The sequence below is a fragment of the Cucumis sativus genome, chromosome 5 (assembly GCF_000004075.3).
Source record: "Cucumis sativus cultivar 9930 chromosome 5, Cucumber_9930_V3, whole genome shotgun sequence".
In the NCBI taxonomy this organism is placed as follows: Eukaryota; Viridiplantae; Streptophyta; class Magnoliopsida; order Cucurbitales; family Cucurbitaceae; genus Cucumis; species Cucumis sativus.
In genome coordinates, this window is record NC_026659.2 from 27972091 (window position 1) to 27997046 (window position 24956).

General features: G+C 32.8%; 1 protein-coding gene and 2 pseudogenes across 2 annotated transcripts; all 3 read left to right on the forward strand.

Annotated features, from left to right (window-relative positions):
* Positions 1-1145: 1145 nt before the first annotated feature.
* On the forward strand, positions 1146-5521 carry LOC116403954 (annotated as a pseudogene).
* LOC116403701 (proline-, glutamic acid- and leucine-rich protein 1-like) lies at positions 4679-16527 on the forward strand. 2 transcript variants are annotated; one of them, XM_031885199.1, is made up of 14 exons: positions 4679-4836; positions 10292-10590; positions 11019-11135; positions 11969-12027; positions 12689-12783; positions 13002-13073; positions 13512-13571; positions 13668-13797; positions 13878-14071; positions 14234-14418; positions 14723-14850; positions 14966-15243; positions 15415-15658; positions 15768-16527. In XM_031885199.1, exons 5-14 carry the CDS (start codon positions 12718-12720, stop codon positions 16325-16327), a joined length of 1917 nt encoding a protein of 638 aa, XP_031741059.1. In that variant the 5' UTR covers positions 4679-4836; positions 10292-10590; positions 11019-11135; positions 11969-12027; positions 12689-12717; the 3' UTR covers positions 16328-16527. The 2 variants fall into 2 exon arrangements, with proteins under 2 accessions (XP_031741059.1, XP_031741058.1); XM_031885198.1 differs by lacking the exon at positions 4679-4836 and adding an exon at positions 8871-9919.
* Positions 16528-18392: 1865 nt separating this feature from the next.
* Positions 18393-24184, forward strand: LOC116404086 (annotated as a pseudogene).
* Positions 24185-24956: the final 772 nt, after the last annotated feature.

Genomic DNA, 24956 nt, shown 5'->3' on the forward strand with positions numbered 1-24956 from the left:
GATCAGTTCCTTCGTGAGGCTTTGCATAACCCTCGGAGCGTCTATCAAGTAAGTTGTTTATTTAGCTTTCCTTTATTGTAGATGGTCAATGGTGTATTGGTTTCAGGAGTTGTCTAATGTCATGTTCTGTAGAGGAGGAGATAGTTAAAAGTTGCTAGCTACGGCCTTCTCGAAGGTGGGCTGGAAGTGGCTGGTTGCTTCCCGGATTTGTAGGCTTTTAGTTTGTTCTAGTCTTTCGAATGCCTCATTTAAATCAATGGTATTAGAAATTTAGAAGTATTATTGCCAAAAACTACATGGTGGATTTCATGAAGATGTGATATATGTTTGGAACAGTATGTGAAACTATGTGACATGATGTGCTTTTAGGTAATCCAAGACAAAGGTTGGATGGTTGTAAGACAATCTTGGGAAGATGTGTGGACTAGTGGAGGGTTTTTGGTTTAACCGTTTTTCTAGTCGGTACGGGTGGTGGATTCGAAGAATTAATTGCTGAAGGAGTTGTAGGACTTAAAAGCTGGGTTGCAAAATGAATGCAAGACGAAATTTAGAAGATGGAGAAGAAAGGGAGATTTTGTTGCTATTGGATGTTCTGAATACTTAGAGCTAAATGATGAAAATAAAATAATTTACGAGCTAAACTTTTGCTGTGATTGGCGATGAATTCCGTCATGGGGGAAGGCATGCAGTCTCTGATTATCATCCCCTTGGCCCTTAGGCTTTTTAAATGAGGCTTTTTCCGTCTTAATAATATTTCTTGTTTCTCATCAAGAAGATAAATGGAGTTATATCTTTTCAGCCTACCAAGCAAATTGTTTCTAAAAAAAAACTATCACTATCTAAAAGCATTAGGAATTAAATTTACTGTAGTCAAGAAGATGCTCAGTAACTGGAAAGCATTTTTACCTGTTTTGACACTGAAGCTTCGTTAAACCAAAAGAAAAAGGAGACAACCTATTGGTAGAAAGGTCTTTACAATGATGTATTGATGCCTACAAAATTTTTTTTGTCCTAACATGGTTCTGACTAGTACCATAACTTCAAGTGCTTAATTATTATCATGCACTTATTATATTGTTGAAAACATGGTGTTAATTATCTATTCCTTCAACTGATATTTATTTATCATTGCTTTAGTTTTGCGCATGGAGCAAGATGTTGAAAAGTTTATTCATGATCCTGCTTGACAGCAGCTGCCTACTTCATATTTACGGTTAGCTGCGCATCAGATTGTCCAACATTACTCGCTGCAATCCATGGTTCTATTGGATAATAGTTTACCTGATGGGTCTGGTTCCAAAATTATCGTTTGCGATACTTCTGAATGTCGTCTTCCAGCTATCCGCCTTGCAGATATTCCTGTAAATCTACCAGCAGAGAATATAGTAGCATAAAGGTTGCTATTAAACAGAGCCACAGAAGTGGTCCCAACTAGCAAGAGATGCAAGTGCAAATTCATCAAAAACGAGGATTCCAAAAGTGTGGAAGAGAGGAAAGAGGAGTATAATAAAGCTAGTGCTCAAATATTTAACTCCAGCAGCAATTCAGGCTGTCATGCAAGTGAGAAAGTAGATGCTGATCCTAGACCACAGGATAGTTATCGTGGTTGTTTGAGTGCTGCAAAGGTTGAGAGAAAGATGATTCTTGGAGTTCCTGATATAAATTTTAGTAGGGGTTTGATTGACTGTTCCACGAGTAGCAGTAGAATAAATAGAAGGTAGGACTGACAAGGAGCTGCCTAGTAGGCAGTACAAACCAAATAGTAGGGTAGCCATTCTTAGAGATCGTGAGATTGGCAGCAAGGACCCTGATTATGACAGGAGTTATGATAGGTATGAAATGCAATCCTTTATTCTCTTGGTTTGATCTCAATGTGTGTGTATATACATATATATTTGCAAAATCTCTCGTTTAAAAGGTCTATCCAAAAACATGTTCTAAAAGTTTTCTCGCTTCAAAACTCTGTTTACGAACTCTTTCCACAACACTTCTTGGACGTTTCTTTTTGTTTTGTTTTTGTTTTTTTTCTTTGAAAAATAAGATATTTTACAAAACTTTTGAAAAAACTGCATGAGCAAGGATGTTTGCCACACACAGGGCAATGAGCAGCAAGGCAACATGCACCATGGTGCGCGAAGATGTTGTCTTGGTGCCATCTTGCACATGCGGAAGCGACCTTTCAAATGGCATTTACAAACATTGTGGAAAACACTTTTTTTTCTTCCTATTTTCTTCTAGAAAGTCTTTCCAGAACATATGTATATATATGTGTGTGATATACATATATATTTGCAAAATCTCTCGTTTAAAAGGTCTATACAAGAACATGTTCTAAAAGTTTTCTCGCTTCAAATTCTGTTTACGAACTCTTTCCAAAACACTTCTTGGACGTTTCTTTTTGTTTTTGTTTTTGTTTTTTTCTTTGAAAAATAAGATATTTTACAAAACTTTTGAAAAACTGCATGAGCAAGGATGTTTGCCACACACAGGGCAATGAGCAGCAAGGCAACATGCACCATGGTGCGCGGAAGATGTTGTCTTGGTGCCATCTTTGCACATGCGGAAGCGAACTTTCAAATGGCATTTGCAAAGCATTGTGGAAAACACTTTTTTTTCTTCCTATTTTCTTCTAGAAAGTCTTTCCATAACATATGTATATATGTGTGTGTATATACATATATATTTGCAAAATCTCTCGTTTAAAAGGTCTATACAAGAACATGTTCTAAAAGTTTTCTCGCTTCAAATTCTGTTTACGAACTCTTTCCAAAACACTTCTTGGACGTTTCTTTTGTTTTTGTTTTTGTTTTGTTTTTTCTTTGAAAAATAAGATATTTTACAAAACTTTTGAAAAACTGCATGAGCAAGGATGTTGGCCACACACAGGGCAATGAGCAGCAAGGCAACATGCACATGGTGCGCGGAAGATGTTGTCTTGGTGCCATCTTTGCACATGCGGAAGCGACCTTTCAAATGGCATTTACAAAACATTGTGGAAAACACTTTTTTTCTTCCTATTTTCTTCTAGAAAGTCTTTCCAGAACATATGTATATATATGTGTGTGTATATACATATATTTGCAAAATCTCTCGTTTAAACAGTCTATCTAAAATTATTTTCTAAAGGTTTTATCGCTTTAAATTCTATTTACGAACTCTTTCCAACATATTCTTTGAATTGTTGTCTTCCTTTGCGGTTTTGTTTTGTTTTCCTCAAAAATATGATATTTCACATAACTTTCGATAAACTGCACGAGCAAGGGTATTGGCCACACAGGGCAAATTTTATTTTAAAAGGCCTATCCATTAACAGCTTCTAAAAGTTTTCTCACTTCAAATTTTGTTTTTAAAATCGTTTCAGAATCTTTTCTTGAAGTTTCGTCTTCAACTTTTTTTATAAAGAAAAAAAAAAACATTTCATTCAACTTTCAATATACTCGGCGAGCAAGACAGCATACAGTCGATGTGTGGAAGACACAGCCTTGGTGCCACTATGGCACAGGCAGTCAAACAAACTTACATAATATTGTCTTACCTTTTTTCTCTTCTTTTTTTTCTCTAAAAAACTCTTTCCAAAACACATTTTCAATTTAGAAAAAACACATTCTCTCCAATGTAGATTTTGCAAAATAAATTCTGTGTATAAATATTACTTGAGAGTGAATTTTCACTTTTGTGTTTTTTCTATATCTTACATTTATCTCTTCATGATTATTGGATATGTGCTGTAACTTTTCTCGTATGTTTCCATATAAATTACAAATGTTGTATAACATTTATCAATGTAGAAAAAATCTTAGGTGATTAAAGGAAAGTTGATTGTCCAGAAATTACTTTTTCCTATTTCATCATCAACCGACCTCAAGGCCTCCTATGGTTGTTCTATTTTTCATTTTTATTTTCTTGAAATTAAGTCTATAAACGCTCATTCTACCTTTAGTTATACGTTCTAAAATTATATTATATTTTAGTTTGACTTCTTGTATATTATTATTTTGGTACATTTCTACCATTTCTACATTTTATTTGCACATAATTATATGTTCTTTTTATAATGATAGATAACTTCTTTGTTACAATGTCCAGTTATTTGACAATCATTCATTTCTAGTTCTGATTAATTTTTCTTTGTTATCACGGGCACTTTACAGGTATTTTTATTTTACTTCTTTTGATGGATTTATTTTTTAGTTTTTCTTCCAACATTTTCTCTCTCATCTTTTTCTACTTTTCTTAAGTATATTATTAAATTTTATATCTCTGGAGTCTTGGTAGAAGTTATTTATTTTTGCGGTAGGGGTGATTTCTCTTTTTTGCCCATTCTGTTTTCTTGGTTCTCTTTCTTTTTTTATACAATGGTAACTGAAACATTCAAAGCCTTGCTTTCGGCTTCCCTAGCTAGCCACAGTGATGTATTATATGCAAATGGCAGTTTTCCTTTGGACACTGAGAAAAGGCAAATGCAAATGGCAACTGCACGGTACACCTTACAGGACAGTTTTTGATGCTTTTGCAGGTAATTTGTATTAGTTGTGTTATGTCTGGAAGTGATTTTATATTATTATAGTTGTACTAGATGTTCTATCCTTGGGACGCAGAGAAAAGGCAAATGCAAATGAAGAGTACACACTGTCCTGGATGATACTTTGCAGGTAATTTGTATTAGTTGTTATGTCTGGAAGCGATTTTATATTATCATAGTTTGTTGTTAGTTGTTATAAGTAATTCTGAAGTCTGACAATGATTATTTAGAGTGAAATCTGGGCAGGTTTGTTGGAGACAAACCGTCTGACATACATGATTTATGTTCTTTGTAGTTCTGTGCTCATTGCCTATGTGAGTATAGTCTACTTTCTTGTCCTCACAATCTTTTCCCAACCTTTTCATGTCTTTCATATTTTGAACTGCATTCATGGTTTTCGTATAACTATAATAGACGCTCTTATTCTTTTACTGTGAAACCACTTTTAGTTATCTATTTGCAATATGCTGTATGTTCTATTAGACAGCTACTTGTAGGAGTATAGATGATGAAATAAACAGATTTATTTTGTTAGACGAAATCTAGTTGAGGAATTTGACGTTTTTCTTCCTTTATGTAAAATCCTAATATTAGAAAACTAAGCAAAAGCAGAAATAGTTTGCAGAGCTGTAGCTTAGGAATTATTTTCCTCAATTTGACTTGATGTTTGACGCAGGTATATGGATGGGTGATGGATATATTGCTTTTGAGTGATTTTTCACTTTTGTATTCATTTCTCTTTACCATTACGGGATCTGTCTTATAACCTTTCTCATGATTTTCTACGTGAATTGCAATTGTTGTATAATATTTTATCATATTAGAAAGATATGAGGTGATTAAAGAAAAATTGATTGTCCGGAAATCAATTTTTCTTATTACACCTCATGTCAATGCCCAAATTCCATAACCATTTGGTTATTGTTATCTTAAAATTTTGAAAATTGAGTCTATAAACACTCATTCTACTAGAATTATATCATATTCTTTAGTTTGATATCTTGTATATTATTATTTTGGTACATTTCTTTTGTCTTATTCGCACCAAATACCACGTTTCTTTGTTTGTTTGCATGGTGCTTTCAAGGTATTTTTCCTTTACCTCTGTTGACAAAAAATATTTTGTGTACTTCTTCTTGGTACATTTTCCTTTTCTTCTCATCATTTGCTACTTTATTTTAAAGTAGATTATGAAATTTTATTTATTTATTTTTGGTGGATGAATTTTTGTTTTTGTTTTTGTTTTTTTTTTGCCATTTATGATCTCTTGTTGGTTCTTTTTCTTTTTTGATGTTAGTTTTTTTAGTTTTGGATTTGAATTGATATTTACTCCTTTTGAATGTGGTCTTTTATGAGAAGGTAAAAAAATTTATCTTACTTTTTAATGCCATTCATTGTAATTTTATTTTTGGTATCTTTTTTTTTACTTCACTTGTGTAATTTATTTTTCTTGGATGGTGAAATTTTTTTCACCATTTAGCTGTGTTTAGTTTCTTTTTATGTTACATTCTTATTTTGTTTGCTTTCTCTAGTTTTATTTTGTTTTTTTTTTCAATTATTTGTAATTTGTTTTACCATTTTTATAATATTATTTTCTTTAGGTCTATTATTATCAGATATATATTTTGTGGTCATGGTAGATTTTTTCATTAAGGATATTTTTTTAAATTGCAAAATAAATTAAAATATTTAGTCTATTGTAAAATTTTGAATTCTATCAACGATAAAAATGATAGACATTTATCACTGTCTATTATTGTTTATTATTGATAGAATCTAAAATTTTGCTATATGTTGTAAATATTTTGTCAAATTTGTCATTTTTGACATTTTCACTTTTCATTATCGTCATGGATTCTCTTTTTTCACACTTCGTCTCTTTTCTTTTATTTAACCTTTCTTTATGAAATGTTGTATCTTTCTGCTTTTCTCTCAAGTGAAATATTAGATTTGGTACTTTTTCTTTTACTCATTTGGTACATTTCTTGTTGAACCAAGGTATAATTTGTTCTTCTTTGATGGTTCAAAATAATCACTCTACGTTTGACTTTGGTTCTTTTATTATCTGGCACAACTTTTATATATAGTTATTTTCTTTGGTAAATTTATTATATTATTAGATATATTAATTTGTTAGTTTTGTGTACTATCCAAGGCAGTAAAGAAGTGTAGAATGACAACTCCTTTCTATTTTCTAATTCACTTTTACAAATATTAGTTTTAGTAGTTTTTTATTTTACTCATTTGGTCATATATTTCTTTTCTTTTGGAATGGATGTGTAATTTTATTTTTGTTGGATGGTTTGAAATATTTAGGTTCATTGTCATTCTTCTAGTTTTATTTTGAATAATTATAATTTGTGACAATTTTTAGAATAATGACTAAGTGTATAGTAATTAGAGGTTTAAGAATAACTTGGGTAATCCAACAACTTGGATTATCCAATCCATATTATATGGGTTGGGTTGGGTTAGGTTAAAATATGGATTGGATTGGGTTGGGTTGAAAAAAATGAATTTTTTTTAGTTGGGTTTAGTCTCGGGTTGTAAGGTTGAAAAATTCGATCAAATTAATCATATATATATATATATATATAAATAAATATTCCTCTCTTCTCACTCTCAATCCTCCTTTGCGCGTCGCATCCCTTTTATTCTCACATCTCCTACGTCTTCGACATCTCCTTCGTCTCTACTTTCCTTCATCTCTGACTCTCCTTGTCCTACTTATCCCGCGCATTCCTTATATTATCACATCTCCTCCGTCTTCGACATCTTCATTTCTAACTCTCCTCTATCTTTGATCTTCACAGTTCATCTCGTTAGATCTCAGATCTCATATACTCGCAGTTCGACGTCATGTTCTTCTTTGTCAATCTCTTCAGCTTCTGAATAACCGACAATCCAATTTATATTTTATGGGTTGGTTTAGAAACTTGATTTAACCCAAATAACCTAAAAGTATGGGTTTGGTTGAGATGTTTCTCAACCCAACCTTACTACACCCTTAACAGCAACTTTTTTAAAAATTGCAGATATAGCAAAATTCTTTAGTGATAAACTTCTATCGCTCATAGATTATTATGGTCTATCATGATTGATTTTGACAGATTTTGCTTTATTTGTAAATTTTTAAAATGTTGCTATATATTTAATTATTTTAAATTTAATTACTATATTTGCAACTATTCTTTTATTTTGTGTGGTTCTTCTATTATTTGGTACACTTTATATATTATTATTTTCTTTGGTTTTATTATATTATGAGATATATTCTGTTAATTTTGTGCAAAATACTCTACACATATTTTACTTGCTATATGTTTCTTTTCTTTGATTCTTCCATTTATCTTTTAATTCTCTTTTGAATATTTATTTTCTTGAAAATCTTGGATTGTATTTTGTGGATTTTTTTTCTTAACGTGCACTTCATCTTTTGAGGTCAAATGTTTAATCTATCATTTGATTTATGTATCATGGTCTTATTTAAGAACGGAAGAGTTCACTACATGCGAAAAATCAAGACTCTGTTTACGAACTCTTTCCAAAACACTTCTTGGACGTTTCTTTTTGTTTTTGTTTTTGTTTTTTTCTTTGAAAAATAAGATATTTTACAAAACTTTTGAAAAACTGCATGAGCAAGGATGTTGGCCACACACAGGGCAATGAGCAGCAAGGCAACATGCACCATGGTGCGCGGAAGATGTTGTCTTGGTGCCATCTTTGCACATGCGGAAGCGAACTTTCAAATGGCATTTACAAAACATTGGGAAAACACTTTTTTTTCTTCCTATTTTCTTCTAGAAAGTCTTTCCAGAACATATGTATATATATGTGTGTGTATATACATATATATTTGCAAAATCTCTCGTTTAAAAGGTCTATACAAGAACATGTTCTAAAAGTTTTCTCGCTTCAAATTCTGTTTACGAACTCTTTCCAAAACACTTCTTGGACGTTTCTTTTTGTTTTTGTTTTTTTTTTTCTTTGAAAAATAAGATATTTTACAAAACTTTTGAAAAACTGCATGAGCAAGGATGTTGGCCACACACACGGCAATGAGCAGCAAGGCAACATGGCCACACACTCGTTAGTTGTGAGCTCAACTGGGATTGAGAGTACAATTGTCCCGCATATCATTCATTCCATTAGCTAATCGCTTCTGTTGCGATCCTTGGTGGTTCAACCCATTTGTTCTTTCATATCAATCGTAGTACAACCCAATCGCTCTTAAGTTGACTTCTCATACTTATAGATTATGATTCTCAATTATTTGGCTAAGATAACTTCCATCGTTGAGCCTCCCTCTACTCATTCCAATCACATTTCTTAACTTTGTTTTCTCTCATTATTTGTTGTCATTTGCTCAACAAGTATTTATATAAATCATCCCAAATCAACTCCCACTTTTCAGATTTCCATGGATATAAAAAGAAATGGTGGCTCATCATTCGTACCATTTCTTTTGTTGATGGGCATGAATTACGGGTCATTATGAACTCACCAACAAGCAACCAACCATTTTGACTCCTTGTTAGTACTTAAAAGTTAACAACTTTAATCATCTTCTACTAGATAAAATAAGTTGTGTTTTCAAAGTTCATGTGTAAAGCAAAAGAGATTGTCTTATAGTGACTTTAACATAGATTACACTCCCATTGTGAAATAATATATAACTATATTTATATCAACTATATATTACATATATAACAAAACCCTAAAATAAAGTTAAGTTGTCCAAAATAACAAACTAGCGTCCTCCTTGAAAAATTATAAAAATTTCAAGTTAGATTGTCTTGGATTTTAGGATGTATTAAGGCTATCTCCATGTATTAGAGAATATAAGAAATTCTATTTAACAATTTAAAAAATTATAAGATTTTTTTGTAGCCTTATCCTTGCAATTGAAGTAGGAGATTAAATCCGAAACTCTTGTCGAAATTGGGCAAGCATGCTAGCCTGAAAAGATTGGTTCCGTCGGAAAACAAGAGGGGTTGGTCAATATCGGTTTCAGAAAGTTTCAAATTGAAAACTTTAAAAAATTATTTATAAGTCGATCAACCCAATTAATATCAACTGACACTTACTCATCAATGTCGATTTTGTAAAAAATACCATCTCCGACCGACCGATTAACACCGAAGTCGGGAACTTACGCATACTAGATAAGTGTAGAGTATATATATCTTTTTCAAATTTGATTAAATTACCAAATATTATATCCAATTCTCTCTCTACCCTTTTTTTATCTGCGTTCCCGCCCGCCGCTCGGTGAACTCATTTGCGCAGCTCTTTCCTCTTTCTCTTCTTTGTCTTCCTCTCGGCTTCACAATCTTCATCGTCAATCTTTGATCCAGCCTAAGAAGGCGCTGTACATTATAGGGTTTTAAGTAGAAGGTGAGTTTTCAGATTGCTTTTATATCTTCTGTCAAGCTATGATGCTTTTGGTACTTATCGACCACTTTCTCATGCAAGAATATTTGAGTTTGAGAATTATTTGCTGAAATTTTTATGGGTTTATGGAGTATTTTCTACTTTGTTTTGGCGGAGTTGAGTTTGCTTCTTAGGTGTAGAGAAGTTTGTTCAGTGTTGTTTTTGTTTTTGAGGCTACAACTCAATGAAAAAACTCATTGTTCATGGAATTAGGGTTTTATCTTGTTTAATGGGGAACAGGCATGTTTGGTATTGATTTTGTGCATTGTACTGGTAGTCGAGATCGCATTGCCATCTTACAGTTGCTTATTCTTTTTTTTCTTATTTTCTTGATAGTTATTAGACAATTGAAACCTCATAATTCAACCAAAATGGCGGCCTTCAATCTCGTTGCGGATATGTATGACCCGGCCTTGAAGCCTCGCTTGCTACATAAACTTCTTAGGGAGCACGTTCCCGACGATAAGCGTGCATTTTCTGATTATTCAGAACTTTCAAATGTGGTTTCTATGATCACATCCCACGATCTTCTCTCTGAATCCTCGTCTTCCAAGGACCAAAAGCTGATTGATAGCTGGAAATCCGCTGTTGATTCCTGGGTCAACCGTTTGTTTCTTCTTCTCTCCAACGATATGGTATAAGCATGCATTAAATTCTATTTAAATAATTTTTTTAATAATACATAGCTTTTGCTTTATACTCCCGTGGATTTGACTATTTGTCGGCTGCCGGGCTTATGTGTAGCTTGTTCGAAGAACAGCTGGAACGAAGTTCAGTGGAACTTGTTAAGTTTCATAATCAATGAGTTCGCTGCTGGTTATTGAGAGAAAATTTATAGTTAGTGTTAATCTAGAAAGTTTGTCGCCTTAGAGCGCCCTTTGCGCTTTGAAAACACCGTTTAATTCTTAGAAACTGAACATTTGAACCTTGCTTGCATATTTGGCAATTCATTGGCATGCAGGAAGATAGGGAATAATATTGACTGTCTTTATTACTTTGTTTTTTAGATATTGCTCAACTTCCTTTTGTGGGTTACTAATTTTAGCATCCAATCTTTCTAAAGCCTGATAAATGTTGGGCGGGAATCATTTTACTTGGAGTGACTTGTCAACGATGCAGCTCTAGTCGTTTCTTGGCATCATATACAGAATGGCTTCACAAGCTTTTACCTCACATGCAGGTAACAGTTAGTTTTTTATGGGATTGATTCTATATTATTTCTTTACATGTATTAAGTGGCAAAAATGTTAAATTATAGTGTACACATGAAGAAGAATAAGAGTTAAATGATAAGTTATTCCATCAGAACTAAGATACCGGTTACTGTTTGGGACACATAACTGCAATAATTCAACTATGCTTTTGAGCATGTGATGTGGCTGGATCGTCTTTGACAGTCGACCTGTTTGACTACAGTAAATATGTTTGTTCTGAAATTTGGGTATGATTGGTTGTAAGATATTCATCAAAATGAGTTCTGGACATTATTTGTGACAATAAGTGATTATTGTTTCTTGGAAAGAATGCAAAATCACGCATTGGGGGTTTCCAAGCTCTTATTCTTTTCATTAATATAGGATTGAACAAGTAAGATAAACTACGGATGAAATAGCAGGTCTAACCAGCTCTCCTCGTACATGAGGGTCCCCAAAGACATGCATCGGGCATGTATCTGATTAGCATAAGATAGCCTTTGGCAACACTTAATGATTGTGGAGCTACTGAAGGACCTAATGCACTGCTATTCTTGAGCATGGTTATCTGATATTTTATCAAGTGTTATACAAAGTGCAATTTTTTTTTCTTCTGAAGACACAAAAGAATATATTGATCACAAATAGTGTGTGACGTAGTTCCAGAGCAATGTCAAGTTCCTTCTTTTTCTGTTCCTTTTATTTATATTGTTTCTGTCTTTAGCTTTACAACTTATAATCATCAATGCTTTTTTTTATACTTGAATGCTACCAAGAATTTTACAACGTTTTCATTTTTTGTGTTTTTATTGTTCAATAGACAGATTCTCAGTTTCTGAAGGTGGCCTCTTGTGCTTCAATCTATGATTTATTCTCGAGGTACATCTTCATTTGACCTTGGCAGAAATCTATCACACGAAGTTGTCCCTCAAACACAACCCTTTTTTTTATTCGAAATGGTAACAATGTCATTGATAAGATGAAATTATAAAAGGATACCTATCAATTGGATTACAAAAAACTCTTCCATCGAGTAATAAGAGAAACTAAATCATAATTATAAAAAGGGGTAACCAATTCACCCCAAGTGAGGGTTGTATGTGTCACTCAAACACAAATTGATTTGTTAACTATACCCCTTCCAAAAGCGAAATTTTTATGTGCCTTGTGTATATTTAACTGAATACCTCTTAGGATTTGTTTATTGTTGATTCTACATCGACTTTGTGGTCTGTGGATTCAACTATTGAATGCTGACTTGAGAATAATAGATAACTGATTGAATCACATTCTGTAAGTTATTACTGTCAAGTCGTTTTATTGCCAATATGAGCATAGAACTATTGGTTAAGGCATATATCCCACCTCCATATGTTGTTGAGCTTAAAAATAAAAATTGTCTATTTATTTATTTTTTAAAATAAAATAACCACTTTCATTGAGCAAAATCAAAGAAAATTGTCTAAAACTTTTAAGCAATATGCTTGACCATATTATTGCTTGTTTCGTGACTTTTTAAGATGTATCTTTTACAAATTAGATTGGGTAGATTTCAAAGTGTAAAGAAAGATGGGACTTCTTGTGCTGGGAAGGTCATTCAACCTGTTGCATGATGATAATACTGAAGCTGTTTTGGTAAGTCCATTTTTCATGGACTATTTTCATGCATTCATGAGCTAAATAATTTTGTAACAATGGTATTTTAATTATCTATGCCAACTGAGATCCTCTTTTGTAAAAATTTCTTAGTCTTTTGTGAAATTTTTCATCTCTCTTTTTGTACTCTTGCTTGGTATTGGTAGTTGCAACTTTTGTTTTAAAATATGTAACTATCTGCATGTTGTTTGATGCAGGATAATGCGGTTAATCTGTTATGCACCTTGATAGATTTCTTCCCCTTCACAATCCATCGTCATTATGACTCTGTAAGTGCTTTAACAAATAATGTGATATTGATTCTGTTTTAAATTACAATTTTGGAACTCTGGTAGCTTTCTGACTTTTCTGTTCACTGGTGATGTAATCTAAGCTTCCGAAGTTTGTTATTATTATCGTTATTATTTTTAATTTGATTTAGTTTAATTTTTTTCCTTCACAAAAAAACTGCTATAAAAAACTGGAAAGAGAGTGTTTGTATTACCATTAGAAGCTGAAATAATTAAATTTTCTCCCATAATTGCACTCAACATCTTCAGCACATATGGCTTCATGCTGTCACTTGTCAGCATGTTGTTTATCTATAGATCACTATCTTTGTAATTCAAAAACTGACAAAGTTTAAATTCCATGCCAAATAGAAAAAAAGGATTTATGTTGAAATAGTTGATTTTGTTTCTTCCTGATGAATTGGATATATTCTATAGGCCGAAGCTGCAATTGTTTCAAAAATATTTTCAGGGAAGTGTAGTTCTAACATGCTGAAGGTACTGTGCCTCTTATGTAGTTTTAATCATAGTACAGTAGATATTAACGTCAAATGTCCCCCATAATTTTCTCTGTGTTTTATATTTCAAATTTAGAAGCTTGCCCATTGCCTGGCATCACTTCCAAAATCAAAAGGAGACGAAGATAGCTGGTCTTTACTAATTCAGAAGATTTTGTTATCCATCAATAGTCACTTGAATGAGGCCTTCCAAGGCATCGGTGAAGGTATACTGAACTGTAAAACAAGTAAAGCTATCTCAATTTATGAAAATGGTGACAATGATGCATTTGAATGTTTTTTGTAGATTCAAAAGGCATTGAAGTTGTAAGGTTACTGATTCTACCAGGAAAAGATCCTCCACCACCTTTAGGTTGTTGTTCACAATCAGAAGGTTCCTTGGACAAAATAAAAAAGAGCTCAGAGCGGATGTTAACATCTAGTATTTCAACCTTGATGGTTTGCTGTTCCACAATGATAACAAGTTCATACAACCATCAGGTAGCAACACGTCATCCATTTTTTTGTTATGCTCATATTAAAAGAGGAAATGTTCCCCTCTATATGAATCTATATACATCTACTGTGACACCTCACTTTCTTAATTAATATAATGAAATAAAGAAAGTGGTGTTAAATTGATCTTTATTTGTATTATATCAGGTGGCAGTTCCCATTCGCCCGTTATTAGCTCTTGTTGAGAGAGTGCTGACGATGGATGGTTCTTTGCCACCCACTTCAGTGCCATTTATGACATCTCTGCAGCAAGAATCAATGTGTTTAGAACTTCCGGTGCTGCATTCAGTCAGTTTGGATCTCCTCGTTGCCATCATTAAGAGCCTTCGCAGGTGAGGCATCTACTATTCAACTACACGGACTATATACCATAAAACCTTTATGCAGACCCAGACTTTTTCAGTAATCAATACCCATCCATAAACATATCACATGTGCTTTCTTCCACCTCTACAAGATGCGATCAACAATGATCTTTCATGTTTATATGAATACGAAAATGATCCAATGGTATACAAAGTTTCCACTTAGATAAGTTGGGAAGAAAATGTGTGAAGTCTAGCCTGTCAATTGCCACTGAAAAAAATATGGATGCCATATTTTTGTTTATATAATTATTATTAAATTCCTTTTCAGTCAATTGTTGCCACATGCTGCATCAATTGTACGACTCATTGTGAAGTACTTCAAGAAGTGTGTCTCTGCAGAACTGAGAGTAAAAGTCTACGCAGTTGCTAAGTCATTGATGACGTCTTTGGGTGTTGGTAAGAATTATATTGTGTTTCATTTGGCATGGAGATAATTATAATTATTGTTTTAATGTCTATATGGAAACATTGTTTTGGGATGTATACTTATTCAATGCCGCATTTGAATCAGGAATGGCTGCATCTCTTTCTCGAGATGTGATTGACAATGTACTAGGTGATTTGAACCCTGTAAATAATGAGAGTTCTGATCCATCTAATGTGAATCCAAAGGACACGCAAAGAGATTTACCGCAACACCATAATAAGAGAAAACGCCCTTCAGTTCCCACTTCCATGAAAGGGCAGCACGAGAGGAATGAACCAGAGGACATTACCAGCAGCTGTAGCTATACCTCAGTCCACTTGAGGATAGCTGCACTTGAGGCTTTGAAGACTCTTCTTACATCGGTGGGCATTATATATGTTATTTGTCTCTTTGGTTAATTATTTTGCATACGAATTTATTAAAAAAAGTTATTAATGGGAATATTTTTGGTTCATTTGTGTCAAATGGTTTTTAACTGCTGACTGCTTTATTTATTTATTTGTTTGTTTGTTTTTCGTTGATTATTTGTATAGGCTGGTGCTTTGAGATCTGAAGAAGGATGGCGTGCAAAAGTTGAACATCTTTTAATAACAACTGCAACATCTTCTCTTCAATGGCCACGAGCCTCGGACGACACCTTTTTCCAAGCCAATGAATCTATTGAGGTTTGGGTGGATTATCAGTTGGCGGCATTTCATGCACTACTGGCTTCTTTTTTGTCTGCTGTCCATGTACGCCCACTGGCTTTGGCTCAAGGTCTCGAGCTCTTTCGTAAAGGTAAATCTCTTTTGATATTTCGTTTGATCATGTGGAAGGCTGGGTTTGAGAACGAGGATGCTAGATCACCTTATTTATGAGTCAAACTGATAGGCATTTTCTTCTTCAGGTAAACAAGAAAATGGAACCAAACTTGGTGAGTTTTGTGCCCATGCTCTCTTAGCCATGGAGGTTCTAATACATCCGAGGGTCCTTCCCCTCTCGGATTTCTTGCCATTGCGCTTGAGCTCTCCTGAACCACAAGCTGCCTTTAAATTCCAGGAAGATCTGTACTTCAACAGTAACGATTCTAGGAAATTGTTGAAGGTCGGCCCGCAAAGCATGGAGCAGATGGCCTCCGAGGCTCTAATTAGTGATGATGTGGTAGATAACAATGAAATGACGTATAGCACCTCAAATGATATTGAAAAGGAGCCCTCTGCAAATGGCATAGCGAATATAGAAATGCCCAAGAGAACCGAACAGGCCACTGCAGCAGCCATCTCAGAAGTAGGGGTTGTAGCGGAAGATGACGTTGAATTTGCTAATGCAAGTATGAATAGTTCCCCCATGTCATCAAAATCAGATAAAATCGAAGATTTTGGACGGGATTCGAGCTCGAATTTATTGCTAGAAGATGACTTTCCTGATATTATTGATGCAGATCCTGATACAGACTATGAAGAGTGAAAAAGGTATTGTCAATCATTGACTCAATTTTGTAGTTTTAAGGCTTAAGGGTGTTGTTCAGAACTCAAAATCAATTATTATTGTTGTGTTCTATTCATGTAGCCATAGATGGCTTGAACTGATGATCGAGAATGGTTATGTATATAAAAAGGTGAAAGTTAGACAAATTTCAAAAGCTTTGATTGCTAGTTTCTGATAAATTTTCTTTCAATCATTTTTATTTTTTTTCATTCTTAGATAATGGGGTGCCGATTTGCAATATACGTTAGGACAACGATTAGATGCATTATAGAATATACCATCTTTTAAGTAATGGTATTAGATACGGTAGGACAACGATTAGATGTATTATAGAATATACCATCTCGTAAGTAATATGGTATCTTTTTGAAGTCCTAAAATGTTGAGGGATAAATTTGTGGGTATTACAATCTCGAGATGTAGTTAAGATCAACAATATCTAAATAGGCAATTAAATAAACAATGTCTAAATAGACGATTAAATGAACCCTTTAGAAAGAGAGGCAAAAATAAAATGACAGAGTGAAGTTTCTTTAAAAAAACTTTTTAAAAATTATTGTTTTGATAATAACTGATCGTAGTTAACTACTAGTGCTCAGTCTCTTTTTACATCTTACTCTGTTTGAATCAATTTTTAACTTATCATCATGTTTGAATCAATTTTAGGGTTAAGTGAATGTCAAGTGAATGTATTTTGTTCTTACAACATATGTGTTAAGTGAATGTATTTTGTTCAAACTCAATTAATTTAGGAAAAATGTTTTAAATAAAAAACTATTTAAAACATTTACAAATATTAAAATTTATATGTTTATTAGTATTTTTGTTAATTAATTTTGAAATTTTAGTCTGTTTTGTAAATATGGTTTATTTTGCTATTTTGAAAACAATCCATTTGAATGTTGTTTTGTTTAAATTATTAGAATTGTATTATTGGATAAATAGACATTTTAAAAAATAGCAAAATATTAAAACTATTTATACAAAATTCCTCAAACTTTTCATATATTTAAGTTTTTCTTTAAAATTATATTTCATAAATAGTTTTTTTTTATCCATAACAAATTTTCATGATAAATGGTAAAGCATATTAAATATGTAAATAGTTCAACTCAGTTAATTGTAATTTGGTCCATATCATACTAAAAAAGTTATATGTATGTTATTTTAAAAGAGTTCATATCATACAGTTTCTTAAATTTTAGGTACCAAACTTATAAGATACAAAAATCAAAGTTTAAAAATAGAAAGTAAATATTTTGGCATTCTATTTCTAGAAAAAAAAACTCCTTATAATAATTACTAGTAAAAAAAAAAGTTGGTTGATTTTCATTTTTTTTTTAATCTCAACCTTTCATGTTAAAACTTTATATAAAGATTTTTTTTTAAATGACAAATTTAACAGTAAGATTTTATATTATATCAATTTGATAAATATTGATAGACATTAATATGATAATAAATATGATAGATATTCATATGTTTTTATCTGACAATAATAGAAGTTTATTTAGTTTATCTCGTTAATAAAATCTAAAATGTTTGTCTATGATGAATATTTTAGTTTATTTTTGTATTTTAAAAAATATCCCTCCAAAAAACGTAATTTTTTTCCACTAAAAGTTATTAAAATTTAATAACAAGAGTTGGTGAATTGCTACATTGTTATTTCATTTATATGTCATTTACATCCCATTGTAATTTACAGATTTTTTTTTTCAAATGGTATGGGTAAGTAATCAGTGCGGTTTAGTGTAAGGATTAGTTATATTCAAATTATAGCAAACTATCTTAATTTGAAACTTAACGGCGTCAACGACAAGCAACGGCGTCAACGACAAGCAACGGCTACATTTTTAGGTTTATTTACTTCATTCAACTCTCAAAACAATCTCCGTCGCCAATTTCTCTCTAGAATTTTCTTCTTCCGCCTCCGTGCACAGCGTCGAATCTCCAAACCCTAATTTATAAATGCAATTCCGATCCACAAATTCTTATGCTACCTCGATCTCCTCTTTGGGAGCTTCTATTCCCTAATCTTTGATGTCTTGCTTCGTCTGCGGTTGAGGATCTCGGAGGACCGGAGTCACGGGAGGTCGCTGATTTGGATGAAGCCATGAGTCGATTGATGCTCCCTTTTTCATCTCCTAAGAAGAATTCCAAATCCTTGGATGTGGCTGATGCTGCTCCTGCCTATCATTTTTCATCCGCTTGATTTCCTTCCCTTTCTGGTTCAGCTTATTCTGCTCTCGATAGGGTTTCCGAGGATGCTATCAATCAGGTTGATCAGTTCCTTCGTGAGGCTTTGCATAACCCTCGGGAGCGTCTATCAAGTAAGTTGTTTATTTAGCTTTCCTTTATTGTAGATGGTCAATGGTGTGATTGGTTTCAGGAGTTGTCTAATGTCATGTTCTGTAGAGGGAGGAGATAGTTAAAAGTTGCTAGCTACGGCCTTCTCGAAGGTGGGCTGGAAGTGGCTGGTTGCTTCCCGGATTTGTATAGGCTTTTAGTTTGTTCTAGTCTTTCGAATGCCTCATTTAAATCAATGGTATTAGAAATTTAGAAGTATTATTGCCAAAAACTACATGGTGGATTTCATGAAGATGTGATATATGTTTGGAACAGTATCGTGAAACTATGTGACATGATGTGCTTTTAGGTAATCCAAGACAAAGGTTGGATGGTTGTAAGACAATCTTGGGAAGATGTGTGGACTAGTGGAGGGTTTTTGGTTAACCGTTTTTCTAGTCGGTACAGGGTGGTGGATTCGAAGAATTAATTGCTGAAGGAGTTGTAGGACTTAAAAGCTGGGTTGCAAAATGAATGCAAGACGAAATTTAGAAGATGGAGAAGAAAGGGAGATTTTGTTGCTATTGGATGTTCTGAATACTTAGAGCTAAATGATGAAAATAAAATAATTTACGAGCTAAACTTTTGCTGTGATTGGCGATGAATTCCGTCATGGGGGGAAGGCATGCAGTCTCTGATTATCATCCCTTGCCCTTAGGCTTTTTAAATGAGGCTTTTTCCGTCTTAATAATATTTCTTGTTTCTCATCAAGAAGATAAATGGAGTTGTATCTTTTCAGCCTACCAAGCAAAATTGTTTCTAAAAAAAAAACTATCACTATCTAAAAGCATTAGGAATTAAATTTACTGTAGTCAAGAAGATGCTCAGTAACTGGAAAGCATTTTTTACCTGTTTTGACACTGAAGCTTCGTTAAACCAAAAGAAAAAGGAGACAACCTATTGGTAGAAAGGTCTTTACAATGATGTATTGATGCCTACAAAATTATTTTTTTTGTCTAACATGGTTCTGACTAGTACCATAACTTCAAGTGCTTAATTATTATCATGCACTTATTATATTGTTGAAAACATGGTGTTAATTATCTATTCCCTTCAACTGATATTTATTTATCATTGCTTTAGTTTTGCGCATGGAGCAAGATGTTGAAAAGTTTATTCATGATCCTGCTTGACAGCAGCTGCCTACTTCATATTTACGGTTAGCTGCGCATCAGATTGTCCAACATTACTCGCTGCAATCCATGGTTCTATTGGATAATAGTTTACCTGATGGTCTGGTTCCAAAATTATCGTTTGCGATACTTCTGAATGTCGTCTTCCAGCTATCCGCCTTGCAGATATTCCTGTAAATCTACCAGCAGAGGAATATAGTAGCATAAAGGTTGCTATTAAACAGAGGCCACAGAAGTGGTCCCAACTAGCAAGAGATGCAAGTGCAAATTCATCAAAAACGAGGGATTCCAAAAGTGTGGAAGAGAGGAAAGAGGAGTATAATAAAGCTAGTGCTCAAATATTTAACTCCAGCAGCAATTCAGGCTGTCATGCAAGTGAGAAAGTAGATGCTGATCCTAGACCACAGGATAGTTATCGTGGTTGTTTGAGTGCTGCAAAGGTTGAGGAGAAGATGATTCTTGGAGTTCCTGATATAAATTTTAGTAGGGGTTTGATTGACTGTTCCACGAGTAGCAGTAGAATAAATAGAAGGTAGGACTGACAAGGAGCTGCCTAGTAGGCAGTACAAACCAAATAGTAGGGTAGCCATTCTTAGAGATCGTGAGATTGGCAGCAAGGACCCTGATTATGACAGGAGTTATGATAGGTATGAAATGCAATCCTTTATTCTCTTGGTTTGATCTCAATGTGTGTGTATATACATATATATTTGCAAAATCTCTCGTTTAAAAGGTCTATCCAAAAACATGTTCTAAAAGTTTTCTCGCTTCAAAACTCTGTTTACGAACTCTTTCCACAACACTTCTTGGACGTTTCTTTTTGTTTTTGTTTTTGTTTTTTTCTTTGAAAAATAAGATATTTTACAAAACTTTTGAAAAACTGCATGAGCAAGGATGTTTGCCACACACAGGGCAATGAGCAGCAAGGCAACATGCACCATGGTGCGCGGAAGATGTTGTCTTGGTGCCATCTTTGCACATGCGGAAGCGACCTTTCAAATGGCATTTACAAAACATTGTGGAAAACACTTTTTTTTCTTCCTATTTTCTTCTAGAAAGTCTTTCCAGAACATATGTATATATATGTGTGTGTATATACATATATATTTGCAAAATCTCTCGTTTAAAAGGTCTATACAAGAACATGTTCTAAAAGTTTTCTCGCTTCAAATTCTGTTTACGAACTCTTTCCAAAACACTTCTTGGACGTTTCTTTTTGTTTTTGTTTTTGTTTTTTTCTTTGAAAAATAAGATATTTTACAAAACTTTTGAAAAACTGCATGAGCAAGGATGTTTGCCACACACAGGGCAATGAGCAGCAAGGCAACATGCACCATGGTGCGCGGAAGATGTTGTCTTGGTGCCATCTTTGCACATGCGGAAGCGAACTTTCAAATGGCATTTGCAAAGCATTGTGGAAAACACTTTTTTTTCTTCCTATTTTCTTCTAGAAAGTCTTTCCATAACATATGTATATATATGTGTGTGTATATACATATATATTTGCAAAATCTCTCGTTTAAAAGGTCTATACAAGAACATGTTCTAAAAGTTTTCTCGCTTCAAATTCTGTTTACGAACTCTTTCCAAAACACTTCTTGGACGTTTCTTTTTGTTTTTGTTTTTGTTTTTGTTTTTTTCTTTGAAAAATAAGATATTTTACAAAACTTTTGAAAAACTGCATGAGCAAGGATGTTGGCCACACACAGGGCAATGAGCAGCAAGGCAACATGCACCATGGTGCGCGGAAGATGTTGTCTTGGTGCCATCTTTGCACATGCGGAAGCGACCTTTCAAATGGCATTTACAAAACATTGTGGAAAACACTTTTTTTTCTTCCTATTTTCTTCTAGAAAGTCTTTCCAGAACATATGTATATATATGTGTGTGTATATACATATATTTGCAAAATCTCTCGTTTAAACAGTCTATCTAAAATTATTTTCTAAAGGTTTTATCGCTTTAAATTCTATTTACGAACTCTTTCCAACATATTTCTTGAATTGTTGTCTTTCTTTGCGGTTTTGTTTTGTTTTCCTCAAAAATATGATATTTCACATAACTTTCGATAAACTGCACGAGCAAGGGTATTGGCCACACAGGGCAAATTTTATTTTAAAAGGCCTATCCATTAACAGCTTCTAAAAGTTTTCTCACTTCAAATTTTGTTTTTAAAATCGTTTCAGAATCTTTTCTTGAAGTTTCGTCTTCAACTTTTTTTATAAAGAAAAAAAAAAACATTTCATTCAACTTTCAATATACTCGGCGAGCAAGACAGCATACAGTCGATGTGTGGAAGACACAGCCTTGGTGCCACTATGGCACAGGCAGTCAAACAAACTTACATAATATTGTCTTACCTTTTTTCTCTTCTTTTTTTTTCTCTAAAAAACTCTTTCCAAAACACATTTTCAATTTAGAAAAACACATTCTCTCCAATGTAGATTTTGCAAAATAAATTCTGTGTATAAATATTACTTGAGAGTGAATTTTCACTTTTGTGTTTTTTCTATATCTTACATTTATCTCTTCATGATTATTGGATATGTGCTGTAACTTTTCTCGTATGTTTCCATATAAATTACAAATGTTGTATAACATTTATCAATGTAGAAAAAATCTTAGGTGATTAAAGGAAAGTTGATTGTCCAGAAATTACTTTTTCCTATTTCATCATCAACCGACCTCAAGGCCTCCTATGGTTGTTCTATTTTTCATTTTTATTTTCTTGAAATTAAGTCTATAAACGCTCATTCTACCTTTAGTTATACGTTCTAAAATTATATTATATTTTAGTTTGACTTCTTGTATATTATTATTTTGGTACATTTCTACCATTTCTACATTTTATTTGCACATAATTATATGTTTTTTTATAATGATAGATAACTTCTTTGTTACAATGTCCAGTTATTTGACAATCATTCATTTCTAGTTCTGATTAATTTTTCTTTGTTATCACGGGGCACTTTACAGGTATTTTTATTTTACTTCTTTTGATGGATTTATTTTTCTTTAGTTTTTCTTCCAACATTTTCTCTCTCATCTTTTTCTACTTTTCTTAAGTATATTATTAAATTTATATCTCTGGAGTCTTGGTAGAAGTTATTTATTTTTGCGGTAGGGTGATTTCTCTTTTTTGCCCATTCTGTTTTCTTGGTTCTCTTTCTTTTTTTATACAATGGTAACTGAAACATTCAAAGCCTTGCTTTCGGCTTCCCTAGCTAGCCACAGTGATGTATTATATGCAAATGGCAGTTTTCCTTTGGACACTGAGAAAAGGCAAATGCAAATGGCAACTGCACGGTACACCTTACAGGACAGTTTTTGATGCTTTTGCAGGTAATTTGTATTAGTTGTGTTATGTCTGGAAGTGATTTTATATTATTATAGTTGTACTAGATGTTCTATCCTTGGGACGCAGAGAAAAGGCAAATGCAAATGAAGAGTACACACTGTCCTGGATGATACTTTGCAGGTAATTTGTATTAGTTGTTATGTCTGGAAGCGATTTTATATTATCATAGTTTGTTGTTAGTTGTTATAAGTAATTCTGAAGTCTGACAATGATTATTTAGAGTGAAATCTGGGCAGGTTTGTTGGAGACAAACCGTCTGACATACATGATTTATGTTCTTTGTAGTTCTGTGCTCATTGCCTATGTGAGTATAGTCTACTTTCTTGTCCTCACAATCTTTTCCCAACCTTTTCATGTCTTTCATATTTTGAACTGCATTCATGGTTTTCGTATAACTATAATAGACGCTCTTATTCTTTTACTGTGAAACCACTTTTAGTTATCTATTTGCAATATGCTGTATGTTCTATTAGACAGCTACTTGTAGGAGTATAGATGATGAAATAAACAGATTTATTTTGTTAGACGAAATCTAGTTGAGGAATTTGACGTTTTTCTTCCTTTATGTAAAATCCTAATATTAGAAAACTAAGCAAAAGCAGAAATAGTTTGCAGAGCTGTAGCTTAGGAATTATTTTCCTCAATTTGACTTGATGTTTGACGCAGGTATATGGATGGGTGATGGATATATTGCTTTTGAGTGATTTTTCACTTTTGTATTCATTTCTCTTTACCATTACGGGATCTGTCTTATAACCTTTCTCATGATTTTCTACGTGAATTGCAATTGTTGTATAATATTTTATCATATTAGAAAGATATGAGGTGATTAAAGAAAAATTGATTGTCCGGAAATCAATTTTTCTTATTACACCTCATGTCAATGCCCAAATTCCATAACCATTTGGTTATTGTTATCTTAAAATTTTGAAAATTGAGTCTATAAACACTCATTCTACTAGAATTATATCATATTCTTTAGTTTGATATCTTGTATATTATTATTTTGGTACATTTCTTTTGTCTTATTCGCACCAAATACCACGTTTCTTTGTTTGTTTGCATGTGCTTTCAAGGTATTTTTCCTTTACCTCTGTTGACAAAAAAATATTTTGTGTACTTCTTCTTGGTACATTTTCCTTTTCTTCTCATCATTTGCTACTTTATTTTAAAGTAGATTATGAAATTTTATTTATTTATTTTTGGTGGATGAATTTTTGTTTTTGTTTTGTTTTTTTTTTGCCATTTATGATCTCTTGTTGGTTCTTTTTCTTTTTTGATGTTAGTTTTTTTTTTTGGATTTGAATTGATATTTACTCCTTTTGAATGTGGTCTTTTATGAGAAGGTAAAAAAATTTATCTTACTTTTTAATGCCATTCATTGTAATTTTATTTTTGGTATCTTTTTTTTTACTTCACTTGTGTAATTTATTTTTCTTGGATGGTGAAATTTTTTTCACCATTTAGCTGTGTTTAGTTTCTTTTTATGTTACATTCTTATTTTGTTTGCTTTCTCTAGTTTTATTTTGTTTTTTTTTTCAATTATTTGTAATTTGTTTTACCATTTTTATAATATTATTTTCTTTAGGTCTATTATTATCAGATATATATTTTGTGGTCATGGTAGATTTTTTCATTAAGGATATTTTTTTAAATTGCAAAATAAATTAAAATATTTAGTCTATTGTAAAATTTTGAATTCTATCAACGATAAAAATGATAGACATTTATCACTGTCTATTATTGTTTATTATTGATAGAATCTAAA

Bases quoted from the DNA above. Each gene is read 5' to 3' on its own strand.
- LOC116403701 (XM_031885199.1), top strand. From the start codon at position 12,718: ATGGGACTTCTTGTGCTGGGAAGGTCATTCAACCTGTTGCATGATGAT. The intron at 12,784-13,001 runs GTAAGTCCATTT...TGTTTGATGCAG, and splicing joins ATAATACTGAAGCTGTTTTG to GATAATGCGGTTAATCTGTT. The intron at 15,659-15,767 runs GTAAATCTCTTT...TTTCTTCTTCAG, and splicing joins TCTCGAGCTCTTTCGTAAAG to GTAAACAAGAAAATGGAACC.